Source organism: Pleurotus ostreatus (assembly GCF_014466165.1).
Source record: "Pleurotus ostreatus strain PC9 chromosome Unknown scaffold_2, whole genome shotgun sequence".
Taxonomy (NCBI): Eukaryota; Fungi; Basidiomycota; class Agaricomycetes; order Agaricales; family Pleurotaceae; genus Pleurotus; species Pleurotus ostreatus.
Window position 1 is genome coordinate 3,889,152 of NW_023503157.1, and position 13,448 is coordinate 3,902,599.

At 49.9% G+C, this 13,448-nt stretch overlaps 6 protein-coding genes across 6 annotated transcripts; 1 reads left to right on the forward strand and 5 right to left on the reverse strand.

The window, feature by feature from the left end:
- Window positions 1–131: 131 nt before the first annotated feature.
- On the reverse strand, window positions 132–1,132 carry PC9H_004261 (uncharacterized protein; the record flags this gene model as incomplete). Its single annotated transcript, XM_036773848.1, has 6 exons — window positions 132–197; window positions 248–288; window positions 345–426; window positions 480–643; window positions 698–1,011; window positions 1,068–1,132. The coding sequence occupies 6 exons, from the start codon at window positions 1,130–1,132 to the stop codon at window positions 132–134; spliced, it is 732 nt and encodes a 243-aa protein (XP_036635321.1).
- Window positions 1,133–2,081: 949 nt separating this feature from the next.
- Window positions 2,082–5,691, reverse strand: PC9H_004262 (uncharacterized protein; the record flags this gene model as incomplete). Its single annotated transcript, XM_036773849.1, has 29 exons — window positions 2,082–2,168; window positions 2,218–2,289; window positions 2,346–2,542; window positions 2,602–2,683; window positions 2,738–2,746; window positions 2,808–2,838; window positions 2,886–2,894; window positions 2,950–2,980; window positions 3,217–3,259; window positions 3,316–3,343; window positions 3,393–3,409; window positions 3,471–3,504; window positions 3,561–3,627; window positions 3,680–3,757; window positions 3,811–3,884; window positions 3,943–3,951; window positions 4,013–4,073; window positions 4,121–4,235; window positions 4,289–4,318; window positions 4,371–4,640; window positions 4,699–4,881; window positions 4,941–5,008; window positions 5,062–5,096; window positions 5,149–5,162; window positions 5,224–5,292; window positions 5,350–5,417; window positions 5,467–5,485; window positions 5,540–5,567; window positions 5,630–5,691. 29 exons carry the CDS (start codon window positions 5,689–5,691, stop codon window positions 2,082–2,084), a joined length of 1,890 nt encoding a protein of 629 aa, XP_036635322.1.
- Window positions 5,692–6,790: 1,099 nt separating this feature from the next.
- Window positions 6,791–8,000, forward strand: PC9H_004263 (uncharacterized protein; the record flags this gene model as incomplete). Its single annotated transcript, XM_036773850.1, has 5 exons — window positions 6,791–6,963; window positions 7,017–7,194; window positions 7,246–7,451; window positions 7,499–7,628; window positions 7,683–8,000. The coding sequence occupies 5 exons, from the start codon at window positions 6,791–6,793 to the stop codon at window positions 7,998–8,000; spliced, it is 1,005 nt and encodes a 334-aa protein (XP_036635323.1).
- Window positions 8,001–8,098: 98 nt separating this feature from the next.
- On the reverse strand, window positions 8,099–9,432 carry PC9H_004264 (uncharacterized protein; the record flags this gene model as incomplete). The annotated part of the gene is made up of 3 exons (XM_036773851.1): window positions 8,099–8,461; window positions 8,534–9,304; window positions 9,358–9,432. The coding sequence occupies 3 exons, from the start codon at window positions 9,430–9,432 to the stop codon at window positions 8,099–8,101; spliced, it is 1,209 nt and encodes a 402-aa protein (XP_036635324.1).
- Window positions 9,433–9,578: 146 nt separating this feature from the next.
- Window positions 9,579–10,118, reverse strand: PC9H_004265 (uncharacterized protein; the record flags this gene model as incomplete). The annotated part of the gene is made up of 1 exon (XM_036773852.1): window positions 9,579–10,118. The coding sequence occupies one exon, from the start codon at window positions 10,116–10,118 to the stop codon at window positions 9,579–9,581; it is 540 nt and encodes a 179-aa protein (XP_036635325.1).
- Window positions 10,119–10,796: 678 nt separating this feature from the next.
- PC9H_004266 (uncharacterized protein) lies at window positions 10,797–13,273 on the reverse strand (the record flags this gene model as incomplete). The annotated part of the gene is made up of 4 exons (XM_036773853.1): window positions 10,797–11,480; window positions 11,533–12,082; window positions 12,149–12,954; window positions 13,016–13,273. The coding sequence occupies 4 exons, from the start codon at window positions 13,271–13,273 to the stop codon at window positions 10,797–10,799; spliced, it is 2,298 nt and encodes a 765-aa protein (XP_036635326.1).
- Between the last annotated feature and the right edge of the window lie 175 nt (window positions 13,274–13,448).

The window sequence follows — 13,448 nt, forward strand, 5'->3', positions numbered from 1 at the left end:
GCCAAATATTCATGGGCAGTTCTCATGTAAACCCAGTATGTATCACCCCAAGGCGGGGCCAGTATTAGCATCAGAGCCACAAATGCGGGTACATTCTAAGTCGACGGATGATGTGCCTGCTCGAATATTCTCTAAGCAGTAAATTTAAAGTCGACGGACACGTCCGTGCTCGCATTGCCAACATATCGTTCGTATCCCTGTAGGTCGCTTCAGACGTAGGGAGGAGCCATCAGACACTGTTACTTACCGGCCTGACTCCGAAACGTTCATAGACCCATGCCTCGAATTCTGTTGCACGAAAGTGGTAAGTCGACTCGCCAGGCCTCGTGAAAGATCTAACAGACTCATGGTCACAGGGAATATGGTGGGATCTTGAGTCTTGAATAACGTCAGTCCGTTGATGGGCCAGCTTCCACCTAGGCCAAGCTTTTAGTCGGTCAGTATCTCGCTTTGTTGAAGGACAGCGTCGGGAAGCGTACTGTTTTATGATATTCCCAAGAGAATTCAACCCCCGTTGGGGTCACGGTCCCCTCCTGCTCTACAAGGATCCGTGTGAAGTTCCGTTGATACTCTGCTTGGAAATTAAATGGTGAATTGCCTCCATTGTTGAACATAGGCATATTCTGCTTGAACGAAATCGAGTCTATTCCACGTTGGCGTATCAGCGGATCAACCGCTCGGGTGACGGATTACTTACAGTCCCAGTTTGCCCCATCGGGTGTCCCAGAGCCAGTAGCGGGATAATGCAAAACAGTGTTTAGGGTAGAAGGCACCGTGACCCGATACCCGTATTGGTTCAGTCTTGCATTATCTTGGTTGTTCGCGATGCCACCGTGGACCATGACGATATAGATCATACCGCCGTTCTGGCGAAAGTTTGGGTCTGAGGGCTTGGCTCCTGTAACATACTTGTACAGGTCTACATTCCATGTCAGTTGCTCAGTTTTCCAAAGGCCCCTGGGGTTTTCCCAGAACGAAAGAATCTTGTTTTCGAATACATTGATGGTCTCTCTGCAATATTGGAGAATTCGTGAAGAGTCATGGGGCGTATGAACTGAGCTACTTACTGTTCATCGTAACTCGTCCCAACCGGCGGCGAAAGGTTGTTGACGTAGCTGTTGTCCCCAGACATTGCTGATGTTCTCCTTCATCCCTTCGTCTGTGTATTTATATCTCTGCCTGTCGTGTAATGCATGCTTCGTCAGCTTGAGGTGGTTCCTGAGGGGGGCTCAATCGCCGAGAAGTTCCTGGTGACTCAATTTGTTGTACAGCTTTCGTATTCTGAGCACCTCGCGTCGGAATGCTGAAAGTTTCGATGCGATAGGAAGAAGACGGTACAATGGGTCAACCTTGCAGGCTTCGCGTTCCAAGAATGGCGCCCCATGACCTGAAGCTTGAGGCTGTTAATCAAAGGTGTGGACAATGGAGGGGACGAAGGGCCTCTCAACACCGTCTCCACCCGTGCGCGGTCCGACAGCATAAGGGAATAGTGAAGACGAACGTAGACGTAGCATCTGAGAGTATAGATTCATACATCGTTATTTCAAGTATTCATACAAATTTAGCCCGTCTATTGAGCGTCCTGATTACTTAGAGGTTACTGCCATTTCTTAGTGAAGTATTAAGACTACCTGCCTGAGTTCTTCACTTCATTCTTCCCAACGTTCTAGACAGATTATAAGCTGCCGATATCAAAGTAACGTGTCTTGCGGATGGACATCAGCCACGCCACACGAAAGGTCTTGCGAGGATACATACGTGAATCCTTGTACGGCATTCCCAAGGCTACAAAAAGTACAGGTTAGCTGAATTCGTCGTGGCAATTGGTATGATATTACCCTTCGCCCGCTTCTGAAATCTCCTCCGTGCACAAACCAAGGTGATTCAAATAAAGTAGGAATTCCTGGGGAGAGATGGTTAAGCGGATATGAAAGATCGAGAAAGTAACTTGCCTCAAACATGGCTACGGCACGGGGAAGCATTGACCTGTCATATTCTCCGGCGCGAGTCAGCGCTTCTACGCACCTTCGGAGTGTAAAGCATAAGTATAACGTGACTCCGAGGGGGAGTAAATAATGCCATTACCAAAGGGTGCATAAACAGAAGGTTCCTTCTTCGCCCCCAACACCGTCATCTGACTTCGATACGTCGTAGCGGTAGACCAAATTCTGTCAGGACGGTAAATTTTGGCATCAGCTGTATCATTCAGCGACGCACGTTTGAAGTCAAGCCTCCTCGTTCAGGCGTCTTCAGTATCTGCTTGAGTGTGTTGACGAATCGGGGGTCCGACTAGCGGAGAAATCAGTTGCCACGCTTGTATCGTGGATAAGAACTAAGGTGCTTACCGCTTGCATGAAGAATACGAGAGGCATGATTAACACAGCGGAGTCTAGGACGTCTTTATCTTCGTAACTCTGTCCGAAATACTTCCCTTCGTTGTTCCATGCTTTGTGCATGATATCTTCGTATATGGTATCTCTTGCGGTAAGCCATCGACTACGATTGGGGCAGGGCAAGGAGCGTTTGTCCGCAAGGCGAAGGCCTGGGATTCAATAGGCAATGCTTAACAAGCAGCCACCGAGACGAATACGGTTTACGTACCTCTGTCGATTGCGACCCTTGGATGATAGCTGTTAACACTCAGGGCATGGGGACGAGGGTTGTGAACGTACCAAAGCATAATCTACTCCATGGTCCTGAGAGTTAACAGATGATGATAAAACAAGGGATGGCAAACCTTGGAATACTACAAGTACGATGGGAGATCAGACTTCAATTCACAACCTATCATCGCGAATGTGACACACCGTGAAGTGCCTTTTCTTATTTCGAACCTCCCTTGAAACATTTCAGAGATCAAGCCCAAGCAATCGGGGGGCACTCACCAGATAGATCTAAGCCGAGATGATCAATGTTTGTAGATTGAATAAGGCAAGGAGTATAACGCACAAGTCTGGGTCTTGATAATGTTCAACCACGACTAAGCCCCGGATTCAGCACTGAGCGTAAACGATAGGAGGTTTGATACACACAGTCCACGCTAGGTAGAGGGTACAGTCATCTATCGATATTCAAGCCTGGGAGGTAGAACAGATACACTCACAGTTCACGAACGAGGACCCTGGGTTTTATTCGTCAGCCTCTTTCACTCTCGTAAAGGAAGAAACCCTACCAGTCGTCGTAAGACTTGTAAAAGCAAATCGTATGAGTGTCGACAGAAGCGCTGCAGAGGGACGGTGCGTACCAGTGGCTTCCCAAACTACAGAGTGTCCATGAATTGAAGATTAACGACTAACCAAGGAACCGATTGCTCACCTTTTGGCCCAGATATATACAATCCATACTACCAGAAAATTAGTTCTCGACATCTGCCCGGCATAGGGCAGGCTCACAGCTCTCCGTAAATGTCCTAGATCGGGACCAGACGTTAATGGGCCGCGAAGTATACCATATCACGCCTTGTATCTTACCAGTTGAATATGGTCTGCTGCGCCGTTCCCAATTCTATTTCGACGAGTTGTGAGCACGATACCACTACGCCATTGACATACGCCATGTACCGAACAGGTTTGGATCCCTTGTGACCGTCAAGGTGTGTTAACTCGATCTCCTCTAGCTCCTTTCCACCTGTAGATCGGCGTCCTGAGTATCGAAGGAATTAAACACCAGGTGAACGAACCGTGTATGGTGTACATGATCTGCAAACTTCCGTCAGGGTTCTTATTCCGCAAGCGCTCGAATATGAAATCCATGTACGCTAATTAGCAGGATAATCAGGCGATTAGTCGTCAGGAGCATATTACAACTCACAGTTCGCTTCGTGAGTGTATCCAAGACGGAGTAGGGCATACAGAGTGAAGGACGAATCCCGGATCCAAGATGCGCTAGTGGATTGAAAAGTAGCCTTCAGGTCGAGGGTTGCATATGTAGCAAACGACGTACCGATAGTCCCTATAGTTGGGATCATAGTAAGTAACAGATACAGATTGATTGGACTGATAAAGTGGCGCACCAATTCCTTGTTCCTCCAATGTACTCTGGTAAACTGAAAGTTGGGCTCGCGACAACGGCACCTTTGACGCTGATTAGAATGCGAGGGGGGAGAAGACAAGACACGTACCGGTTGGCTCAAATATGAGAAGTTTCAATGCAAGAGCACTGCGATGCACGGATTCTTTCCACGAGCCTTGGTACGTGGAACGTCGGATCCATGCTTGCCAATATTTGACGGTGGTCTACAAATAAATAAGGACCCACAAGTTTCATGCAGTCCAAAGCGTTTACACACATTTAAGAGACTGCGCACAAGATCCTGGGGCTGTGGTCAGCCATTGAATCATAGAGGCGAAGGCAACACAAGAGATACGGACTGCGGTCAATAGAGGATCTTCAACAGCTCGAGTCTTGATTCCAAGAGTAGTAACCTCCACCTGACTGGAGACGATTCCCGCCCCAGCGTGTTGACCAACTACAGCGTCGGGTCCGTAGGAATTGCCGGTAGTTGAAGGAGGGGTCCGAAGAACAAAAGCAATGCATTGCCCCTCGGTGAGGTTTAGGTCACAGGTTACAGCAAGTCCAAGATGTCCTTTGGCGGACAAATCTAACGGGGAGAGATCAACTACCGGTGCCGCTACATTGTCCTGATTGGAAGATATTGAGAATAGCGCCGATCATGGTATCATATGGGACCCTACTCACCACTGTACTTTCTACTACGTATCTAAGGTCTAAGGCGAGATCCCTAGAATGGAATGTCGCTCTTTGTCGAGGGTGATGGTTCGGTGCAGAAGTATCTTCTTCAATGTTCAATTCATGCTTGTCGCGAGCGTAATTGAACGCGGGTGCACATTCCATTCGCAGAGGAATTTCGCCACGAATCACCTGAAACGGGATCCAATAAAGTTATGGAAACTGAGAATGTTTTAATGGTAGGGGCGCACTTCAACGCGTCGGATTAACCATGGAAGCAACGGTTCATTTGTTCCCGACAGGGGACGGGGGAGGAAATCTGATGAAGATGAGTAACTGGGGGTTAGATGCCACCGCGGATATATCACCAACCAGTCACGCTGACGACTCCTTTCTCGTTTAGAAATCTAGTAGATAAGAATCAGAAATGCGTCAAGTCAGGGCGGAGATAAAGCGCACTTCGTTTGGAGGACCTAAAGTCAATGAACCGGATAGTTATTCGAAAATACAATGAAATGGAGGGCTAAGCCATACATTTGAACTCGGAAGATAGTTCTGTTTCGTCGTAAAGGGTACAATAGGTGTGATGGAGAAATGGCCTCCCTGGATAAATTCTAATTCAGAATTCAGCTGAAATACGCCTGAAAGGTGGTAGATTACCTTGTTCTTGTCAAGGATACGAGCAAAGATGGATGGAGAGTCGAAATTTGGGACGCAGTAACTCTCAACTTGACAGACCCTGTCAGGTTTGAGATTCTGCAGAGATAAGGCACGCACTTGATCCATCGAGGCTAACCTACACCACACGGCTGATAAGAATTATTTTATTCTAGTGAACGGATTAATTTACCATTGCAGCTGTTCTTAGGTTCCCAATCCTATGTCGGCACCGGTTAATCATTTGGCCTGCCCAAAGCCTTACTCCTATGCCAGCACTCACAATCCATGATCAGAGATCGCGATATAATCTCTATCTGTCTTTGGCTCGAGAACGTTCGACATTTTGGTCAACTTGAATTTCAGCCAACTGTGCGGAGAGAGTGAGGATGATGGACTGCGCAAGCCCGTTATTTATGCGGATCGATGGCATTAGCGCCCAGTGAAGAATAGTTCAGGGATTGGCCGTCGATGTCCGTCCGGCATGGGCAGATGGTGTTCATGACTCACCATATCTTCGGTCGTGACCCGCTGACATGCAATAAGCGTTCGTGATGCTCATCTCCAAGCGCCAGTTCGGGATCTCATGGGCATACAAGGAGAAAGCAACCTGCTGAGCGTTATGTGAGCACTTGGGGAAGTGTGAGCATCTATTCCTGGAACTATCCACGCCGACTTAGCGACTATCACTCGGTAAAACCTTTGCGTCGAAGACCCGGGGACGCGTTTTCACAATGTTTTCATCCAGGGTCTATATGAAGGGTTAAATTTTCAGGAGGAGTCATCCATCGTCTTTGGGGGAGCCGGAATCCACAGAGGAGAAAGATATCGACGCGACGTAGATTGGACTTGAGGCAACAGTGAAGCTGACCAGTGGCCACCGCGTCCCCGAACGCGACCAGTCTGAACGCGCGCATCACATGACTGCATACTCCTAGTACGTACCCCTGAACAGGCTCTTGATTTGATGCCTATCTTCAATGTACACTTGCTTATAGTCGTCTCAAGGGTTTGTGCATATGGCGTGGTTTATGTTCGAATTTCGCATTTCGACTTGCTTATGAAGACTTGCCGATTCTGCTGCGGAAACTACTCGAGCGTACGGCAACGAACTTCCGCCTGTCTCTTGTGAAAAAGAAATCTAGGTACAATATTGATGCATCAGAATGAATCTACTTGCGCTGCTCCGCAGTCTTGCGACAGAGCTACCTGTAGAACGTGCTAGTGCTGCGGCAAGAAATGTTGTTCAAGTGAACGGCTTGCCACCAGCACGATGGACCTTCCGTGTGTTCTCATGCACGAAAATATTTCATAATTTTCTCCCGTAATTTCAGTTCGTAGCATCTTACTGCTGCGGTTTGGCAGTCTCCTTCGCTTAAGAATGCATACTCTTGAAGCATCGAGCCACAACCCACTTCATTCCCTACTAGTACGAACGCCTTAAATGACCTTTCCATCGCCCACCGGAGGGGCTTCAATACTCCACGAAGACTTCGTACCCTCGATCATTTTTGCGGTTCTATATGGATGCATGGTTCCACTCATTTTCTACCGCCTGGCCCACCGACGTTCCCGTACACTGGTCATTGCTGGATGCGCAAGCTTGTCCATCGAAAGGTACTCTCGGCCTTGTCTTGGCCAATACTTATGTCGACTAATCAATGTTACAGAATCGTCGTGCTTTCTCTCAGAGCGAATGCGTCACAAACGGAATCCACCGGCCCAATTAAATACATGCAGACTTCCATTGGGGTTGGATTCTTGTCCATATGCCTATCGTACAAGGACCTTGTCCAGTGCTTCCTCATCAACGCGACATACGGAACGGACACTTATTATCAGGCCCCTGTGTGCTCAGGCGCAAGGAATGCTTCCAAGACGCAAACACAGTTCCAAGAGATTCTGGCTTCGCAGCCTATCCTCCGAGTAATATATTCAACACAACGTGTGGCAGACATGCCTAGGGCCCGCTCTACCGCTCGTAGGATCGGAGGACTCTGCTTCTTGGCCTTCCTAGGGGCGATCGTGACGGGCATTCTTGCCGCCGTTAAGTACTCTTCTCTGATCAATAACAATAGTGAAGCGGGGAATATGATGATGCTACGGTAGGTATTTCGTACAAGGAGGATACGTTGCTGACATTCGGGCACAGATACGTCAGCGCCGGTCTAGCATTAGGTACCCTTCTCATCGTAGGCTGCGGCATGGCTCTGGGTTATCTATACTTGCCTCGCGCAAACTCAGCCGCGTTCAAGTTGCTTGTGGCTGTATGGCTCCTCTTGGTGAGTCGCGAACACTGCCCTTCCCAATATTTTAACCAATCGAAAGTATGGCAGTGCACCGTTGCAATATATCGAGCCGCCGTCCTTCATAACACCACTTCTTCTTTCACCTCTACCGAGCCCGGATCACTGAACTCGCCCGCGGACAAAGCATTTTTCTATATCTTCCAGATATTACCAGAATGGTTGTCCATCCTCGCCTTGTTTTCAGTCAATGCTCGCGAGATCGTAGGCTCGGGTCCTTGGGGAGACTGGAGAGGGAAAGATGAGTCACAGGCAGCAAAAGTGAAACGGGAGAGGAAGGCCGCAGAAGTGTTGATAATGAAGCCAATGAATGGACCGCCAGTCGCAAGCGACGGCGAACCACCATAGTTCAACATACATCCCCCTTCACATTTATATACCGGTGGACAATGCTCCTTTGACTACATCACTAGAAATTCTTGTTGCTTCACCGTCGCTAAGCCAGTTCAATCTCTGCCCTCTACTACATCATAGTCCATCTCCCAGTCCTCCCACCATTGCGACGACGGTGAATATTCACGGCGGAAGCGAAGTCTCACCGATGGAACCGAACCAAAGAAGAAATCATACGATGGGGGGAGACGCTTCGCTTCAACCCCCCCTACGGCGGCGTCCCATTCAATCCCCGCGCCGAAGCTAACACAAGAAAGGCTCCGCATGACACTGAAAGCTTTCATGACCCCGTCGTGGTAGTGGGAACTGGGCGTGTCGAGCTTTTTCAAGGGCAATGTAGCGTCGAAACGTATGTGACGAAGCTTCGGTGCGTTGAGTGTAGTGATTCTTGACAGTAGTGCTTGCCTCGACGTAGGCTAATTCACACCGCTATATCAGCAACACATTTTTATCCGTGTCGTATGGCGAAATTCATGTAGAAGACTCACAGGAGGAGACAGTTGCAAGCGCTCCAAGTTAGGCATGCGTGAAACCAGATTTTCCAAGCGATCGAACTGGATAGTCTTCACAACGAAGACCACCACGCTGCGGAGCGCGTCGCAATCCAGGGCTGACCAATGGAGACTATCATCGTCGTCGTGCCACCTCGTTTCGATCCTCAGATGCGTGACGTTTCTTCCAATTATGATGTTTGGTGCAGTCTGGAGAGAGACATGGAGCACACGTAGGTTCTGCAAGCTTCCGGGGCGGATCTGTAGAGGTCCGTCGAACCAGGAAGTGAGGCCCAAGTACTCGATTAAGGGCTGAGACTCGATGAATCGAGCGAGGCTGGCAGATTCTACACCAGGTGTGCCAAAGACAAGGCACGAGAAGTGTGTTAAAGAGAAGAACCCTCCGAGCTCGTGGAGACATGCAATCGACTCGACCCCAAGCCCAACAATGTGCAGTCGTTCTAGCAACGGAAGCCTTTGAAGCATAGGCTTGTAGATGTCCCGATATCTATCTTCACAAAAAGCGGAGATACCCAGAGTTATCTGCCGCACTTGACTTCCGCACTTATTACCGGGGGATTCAGTTATTGTCCGTAGAAAGCGTTCGGAGGTTCTGATAAGGCCAGAAACGAAGTGAATTTCGGCATAGAGGAATGGGCCAGCGATCAGATATAACTGATGGGACACAAATAGCAGGGTGTGCAGCGTCTGACGGTCGACGAGCGCGACTATGAAATGGATGAGCTCTGCGGGTAACTGAGTCATTTTCTGGTTGATGTTATCGGTGCAGCAGTGAGCGCTGAGGCCCGATCGAGTTTGACACCGCCACTGGGCGCTTGTTCCCCTATCAGTCCCCTTTTTGACTTCAAATCATATTCAGTTCCGTCACAGCCCATGAAAGGCGGATGGGCTCTAGTCAATAAAATCAATTGAATATGTGGTCTAATGGAGATTGTAATGAATTTCTGTACTGCGGAAGATGTTGCGAGCGAGAATGAGGAGAACAAAGCGATATGTAGTCATATATGTCAAAGACGAGCAATTAAAGAGGGAGATAGAGCCAGCTGAGCAACGCGGCGAAGTTCTTCATCTTCCAAGATTCCCCGCTTTGAACCTCTGCTAATACCTCTAGGCACCAGTCTTGCCCGTTCCACCCATTTCCCGGACGTCGGACAGGCATCCCATCGGCAATTTCTCCTAGGACCTGGCGTTGAGAGAACGTCATCTTGTCCTTGATAGAGATGTATATCCTTTCGGGATGGTCCTCCGGATTGTCCGCCACTATGAGGCCGCCCCAATTGGTGAGATGATCTTCGCCGGTGGGTAGTTCCTCTGGAATGATTTGGAAGCGTCGCTGGGCTACGTTGCCGCTGCCAGTAAATCCAATATCCCATGCGAGCATCCAATGAGCGCTCCTGTTTAACTGGGTATTGAGTGGACGAGTATGGCCGTCGGTGTGAGGCGGGCAGATAATCAACTTGACGAGAAGAGGATGGGTCGGCTCCTTATAAGATAGAAGGCCCACGGGGCCAGTGCGACCAGATGGACGACCGAACTTGTCAACACAAACACGGATTGCCATCCTTTCTTCTTACGTTCCGGACGTTGAATTTGGAGGATGATTCTGGTGCTTCGTGATCGCGTCGGGCTGAAAGTTACTACCCAGGTCAGGCAAGTCACGAAGAAGTCCGTTTGAGCGCCTGACTTACCTTTTAGCTGGGAGACGGCTAGCAATGTTCCGTGCTCGTGGGTGTTTGAGTTAAGCACGATGAAGTGCCTTTATATTGCAGTGCGAGTAGAAGTGGCCACATCCACATAAGAACAATGACGGATGTGAGCCAAACAAACTGTATAACTATACTCGGTAGATAGAGTGGCCACGGACAGGTTATGGGAGTGGTTATATACCATGATCAAGTCCTATAGTGACAGGGAAAGCGTTGCTCAACTTGGAGTAGACAAGTTTCGCTATACGTGATTTCCCGCTTTCTCTTAAGGCGTAGCGATATCGATGCAGCACCTCTATGGCAGAAGTCTATGGCAGAGCAGATTAGAACAGCGAATATCACAAATGGTGTGAATGCCACAACGCCGACATAGAATAGCTCCTTATGCCAAGGGACTTGTTCCTCCATCTTGCCTATGACACGCCGGTGACGGAGAGTTTCACGAATAGTCATTGATGGACTTTAGCGAACCCACAGATACAATAAGCAGCCAAGAGGTAACAAGCATTTACAGTAGCAAGATTCAAGATGCATCACTTCGCACTCGTGTTTTGTGGGAAACGGCTGAGCTGGATTGGGTTGCCTTCAAGCCGGAAATGGCTGGATATTGTTCCCGGCGTATCGACCGTCAAGACGTAGTCGCCAGGGAAGAGCCATGTATTGCCCTCTGTGTCCGCCCGGGCCAGAGAACCCAAAGTTACTTTGAGCTCTGCCCGACTAGAAGACCGAGTGTTGATCCCATGCAACCTTGTATAAGACACCAGCCTTTTGTTAGGCCTCGGAGCAGGGCCAGCGTTCCCACTGGCGAACAGAAGGGCGACAAAGTCGGACTTCCTTGATCCAGTATTGCGAACAGTGACTCGGAACGTGTCGAATGTGATCAAGTCTGGTGTTTGTGAACGGCGGATGGCCGATGCGAAGTCGGAGGTACTGTATCGCGCCTTCGGAGCTTTCTGCCACGACAAAGCAAATGTCGTGAAGTGAAGTCCGTGGCCGAATTCAAAGACGGGCGTCCCTGAGTACCACTGGTACGTGCGACCTGGATTTGCACTTGTTGGACGAAGAGTCATATCAGTCATGGGGACTTGATCGACATATCCGGCTTCATATTGTGTGGTGGGGAGGCGCCCAGCGGGGGAAACCTTCCCTGTCAAGATATCGAATACGGCCGTTCCACCGCTTTGGCCAGGATAGCCGCCCCAGACGATGGCATTCACCTACATGCGATGGGATAAACACCGAACGGTTGGACTGATATGGAACACGAACCTTGCGACTGTTTTTCAAGGAGGTGTCATCCACTTGGCCGCCACCGAACTGAAGTACAACAATTGGCTTGCCCACCGCCTGCAGCTCGGAGAGGAGGTCGAGTTGATTTCCAGGCCAAGTGATAGCAGTACGGTCACGACCCTCCCTCTCAACCGTAACTTCGTCTATTCCCCCAGCGAAGATGACCAAGTCGGCGCCTCGAGCGGCAGATAAGGCTTCTGCGAAGCCATCGGTGGTAGTACCCGTCATAGATGTACCAAAAGCAAAGGTAGCCTTGAACCCAGCGTCCACGGCGCCCTGGAAAGGACTAACGAGGAAAGGCGCCACACCGTGATAATTGCCTTGCATTTGTGTTGTCGCGTTCGCCCATGGACCAATAACAGCGACGCTCCTGAATTTCTTGCTTAACGGAAGAATGCCGTCATTTTTTAAAACTACGATGCCTTCTACGGCTGCCTGGTGAGCGAGAGCCTGAGCGCTCGGGACGTTGACATCAGCCCAATCGATTTGACGGAATGCCTGGCTCTCCGGAGGGTCGAAGTAGCCTAGTCTATCAAGCAAATTCGCATGGTAAGCCTTCTGTAGTCGTGGTATTGACGTAGAGAAGGGAACGTACCGAACTAGAGATGTGTATAGCCTGACCATACCTTTCTCTAGGTCCGCCCTCGTGACCAGGGATTGGCTCAATGCATCGGGTAGATGAAGGGCGTAAGCGGAACCACAGTCCACATCAGTCCCTGCCTTCAATGCGTCAGCAGCTGCTTGAGCGGCCGTGGACGTAAAGTTGTGGGTGCTAAAGATGTTATCGACGGCATCGCAGTCCGACGTGACCCATCGATCTTCGTCGAATCCCCACAAATCTCTCAAAATATCCTGCAGCAAAAACGAATTCGCGCAGGACGGGACTCCGTTCACTTCGTTGTAGCTGCACATGACCGAAGCGACTTTGGCATCCCTGACACACGTTTGGAATGGTGGAAGGTAGAACTCGCTGAGATCCTGGGGAGTGACGGTAGCATCGAAGTGGAAACGGTCGATGCCTTGCCAGAGTTCGAGGTCATAAGCGGCAAAGTGCTTGCAGTCCGCGGCCACCTTGAAGGTCTTCGGGTCGATTCCGCCTTGAAGGCCGTCAATGAGCTGAAGCACATATTGAGAGATGTGAAATGGATCCTCTCCAGGGGTCTCTTGACCACGTCCCCATCGGGGATCCTTGAACGGGTTGATATTGGGAGTGAAGTAATCCAGGCCTGAGCGGCCAAAGTTATTGAACGCCCGAGCCTCCGTGCTGATCACAGTTGCAACGGATTTGATGAGGGCGTCGTCGAAAGCAGCCCCTAGGAGGATAGGTTGAGGGAATGACGTAGCAGAGCTGAAATTCCCGGAGGGAGCGAATGTAACACCAGGACTAGAAGCAACCCCGTGCTAGAACGCCCATCGTGTGATTAGCCCTCGGTGAGAACAAACGCCAGGAGAGCGTGCTTACAAGGGCTTCTGACCACCAATTATAGCTTGGAAGTCCCAGCCTCGGCACCCCGGGCGATTCGTTCACCATGTTTGACATGAGCTCGTCATCGGTAAACAAGCTAATTACAGCTTGAGCTCGTTCTCTGGCGCTCTTGCTGGTGTCGCAGACCGTGTTGTTCTTGAGGGGTCCATTGGCACAATCAGGGAATCCAGCAGCCAGGATGAAATGCGGGCATAGACATGCCACCAAGACGATGGGTAACAGATGCCTGGTCATGATAATCTAGCTGAGACTTGGAGTGGTAATAGCATCTTATATACTTCTCGGCCCCAAATGCGGACCTTCGTCGCACCGTCGAATGCCACTAAGCGTATGCTTCGCGATCATGGGGCTCGTTGGTGGTGTAGATTGGCCCACGTCGGACCGTGTAAGGCAGCAGCGCCGCGAAGCA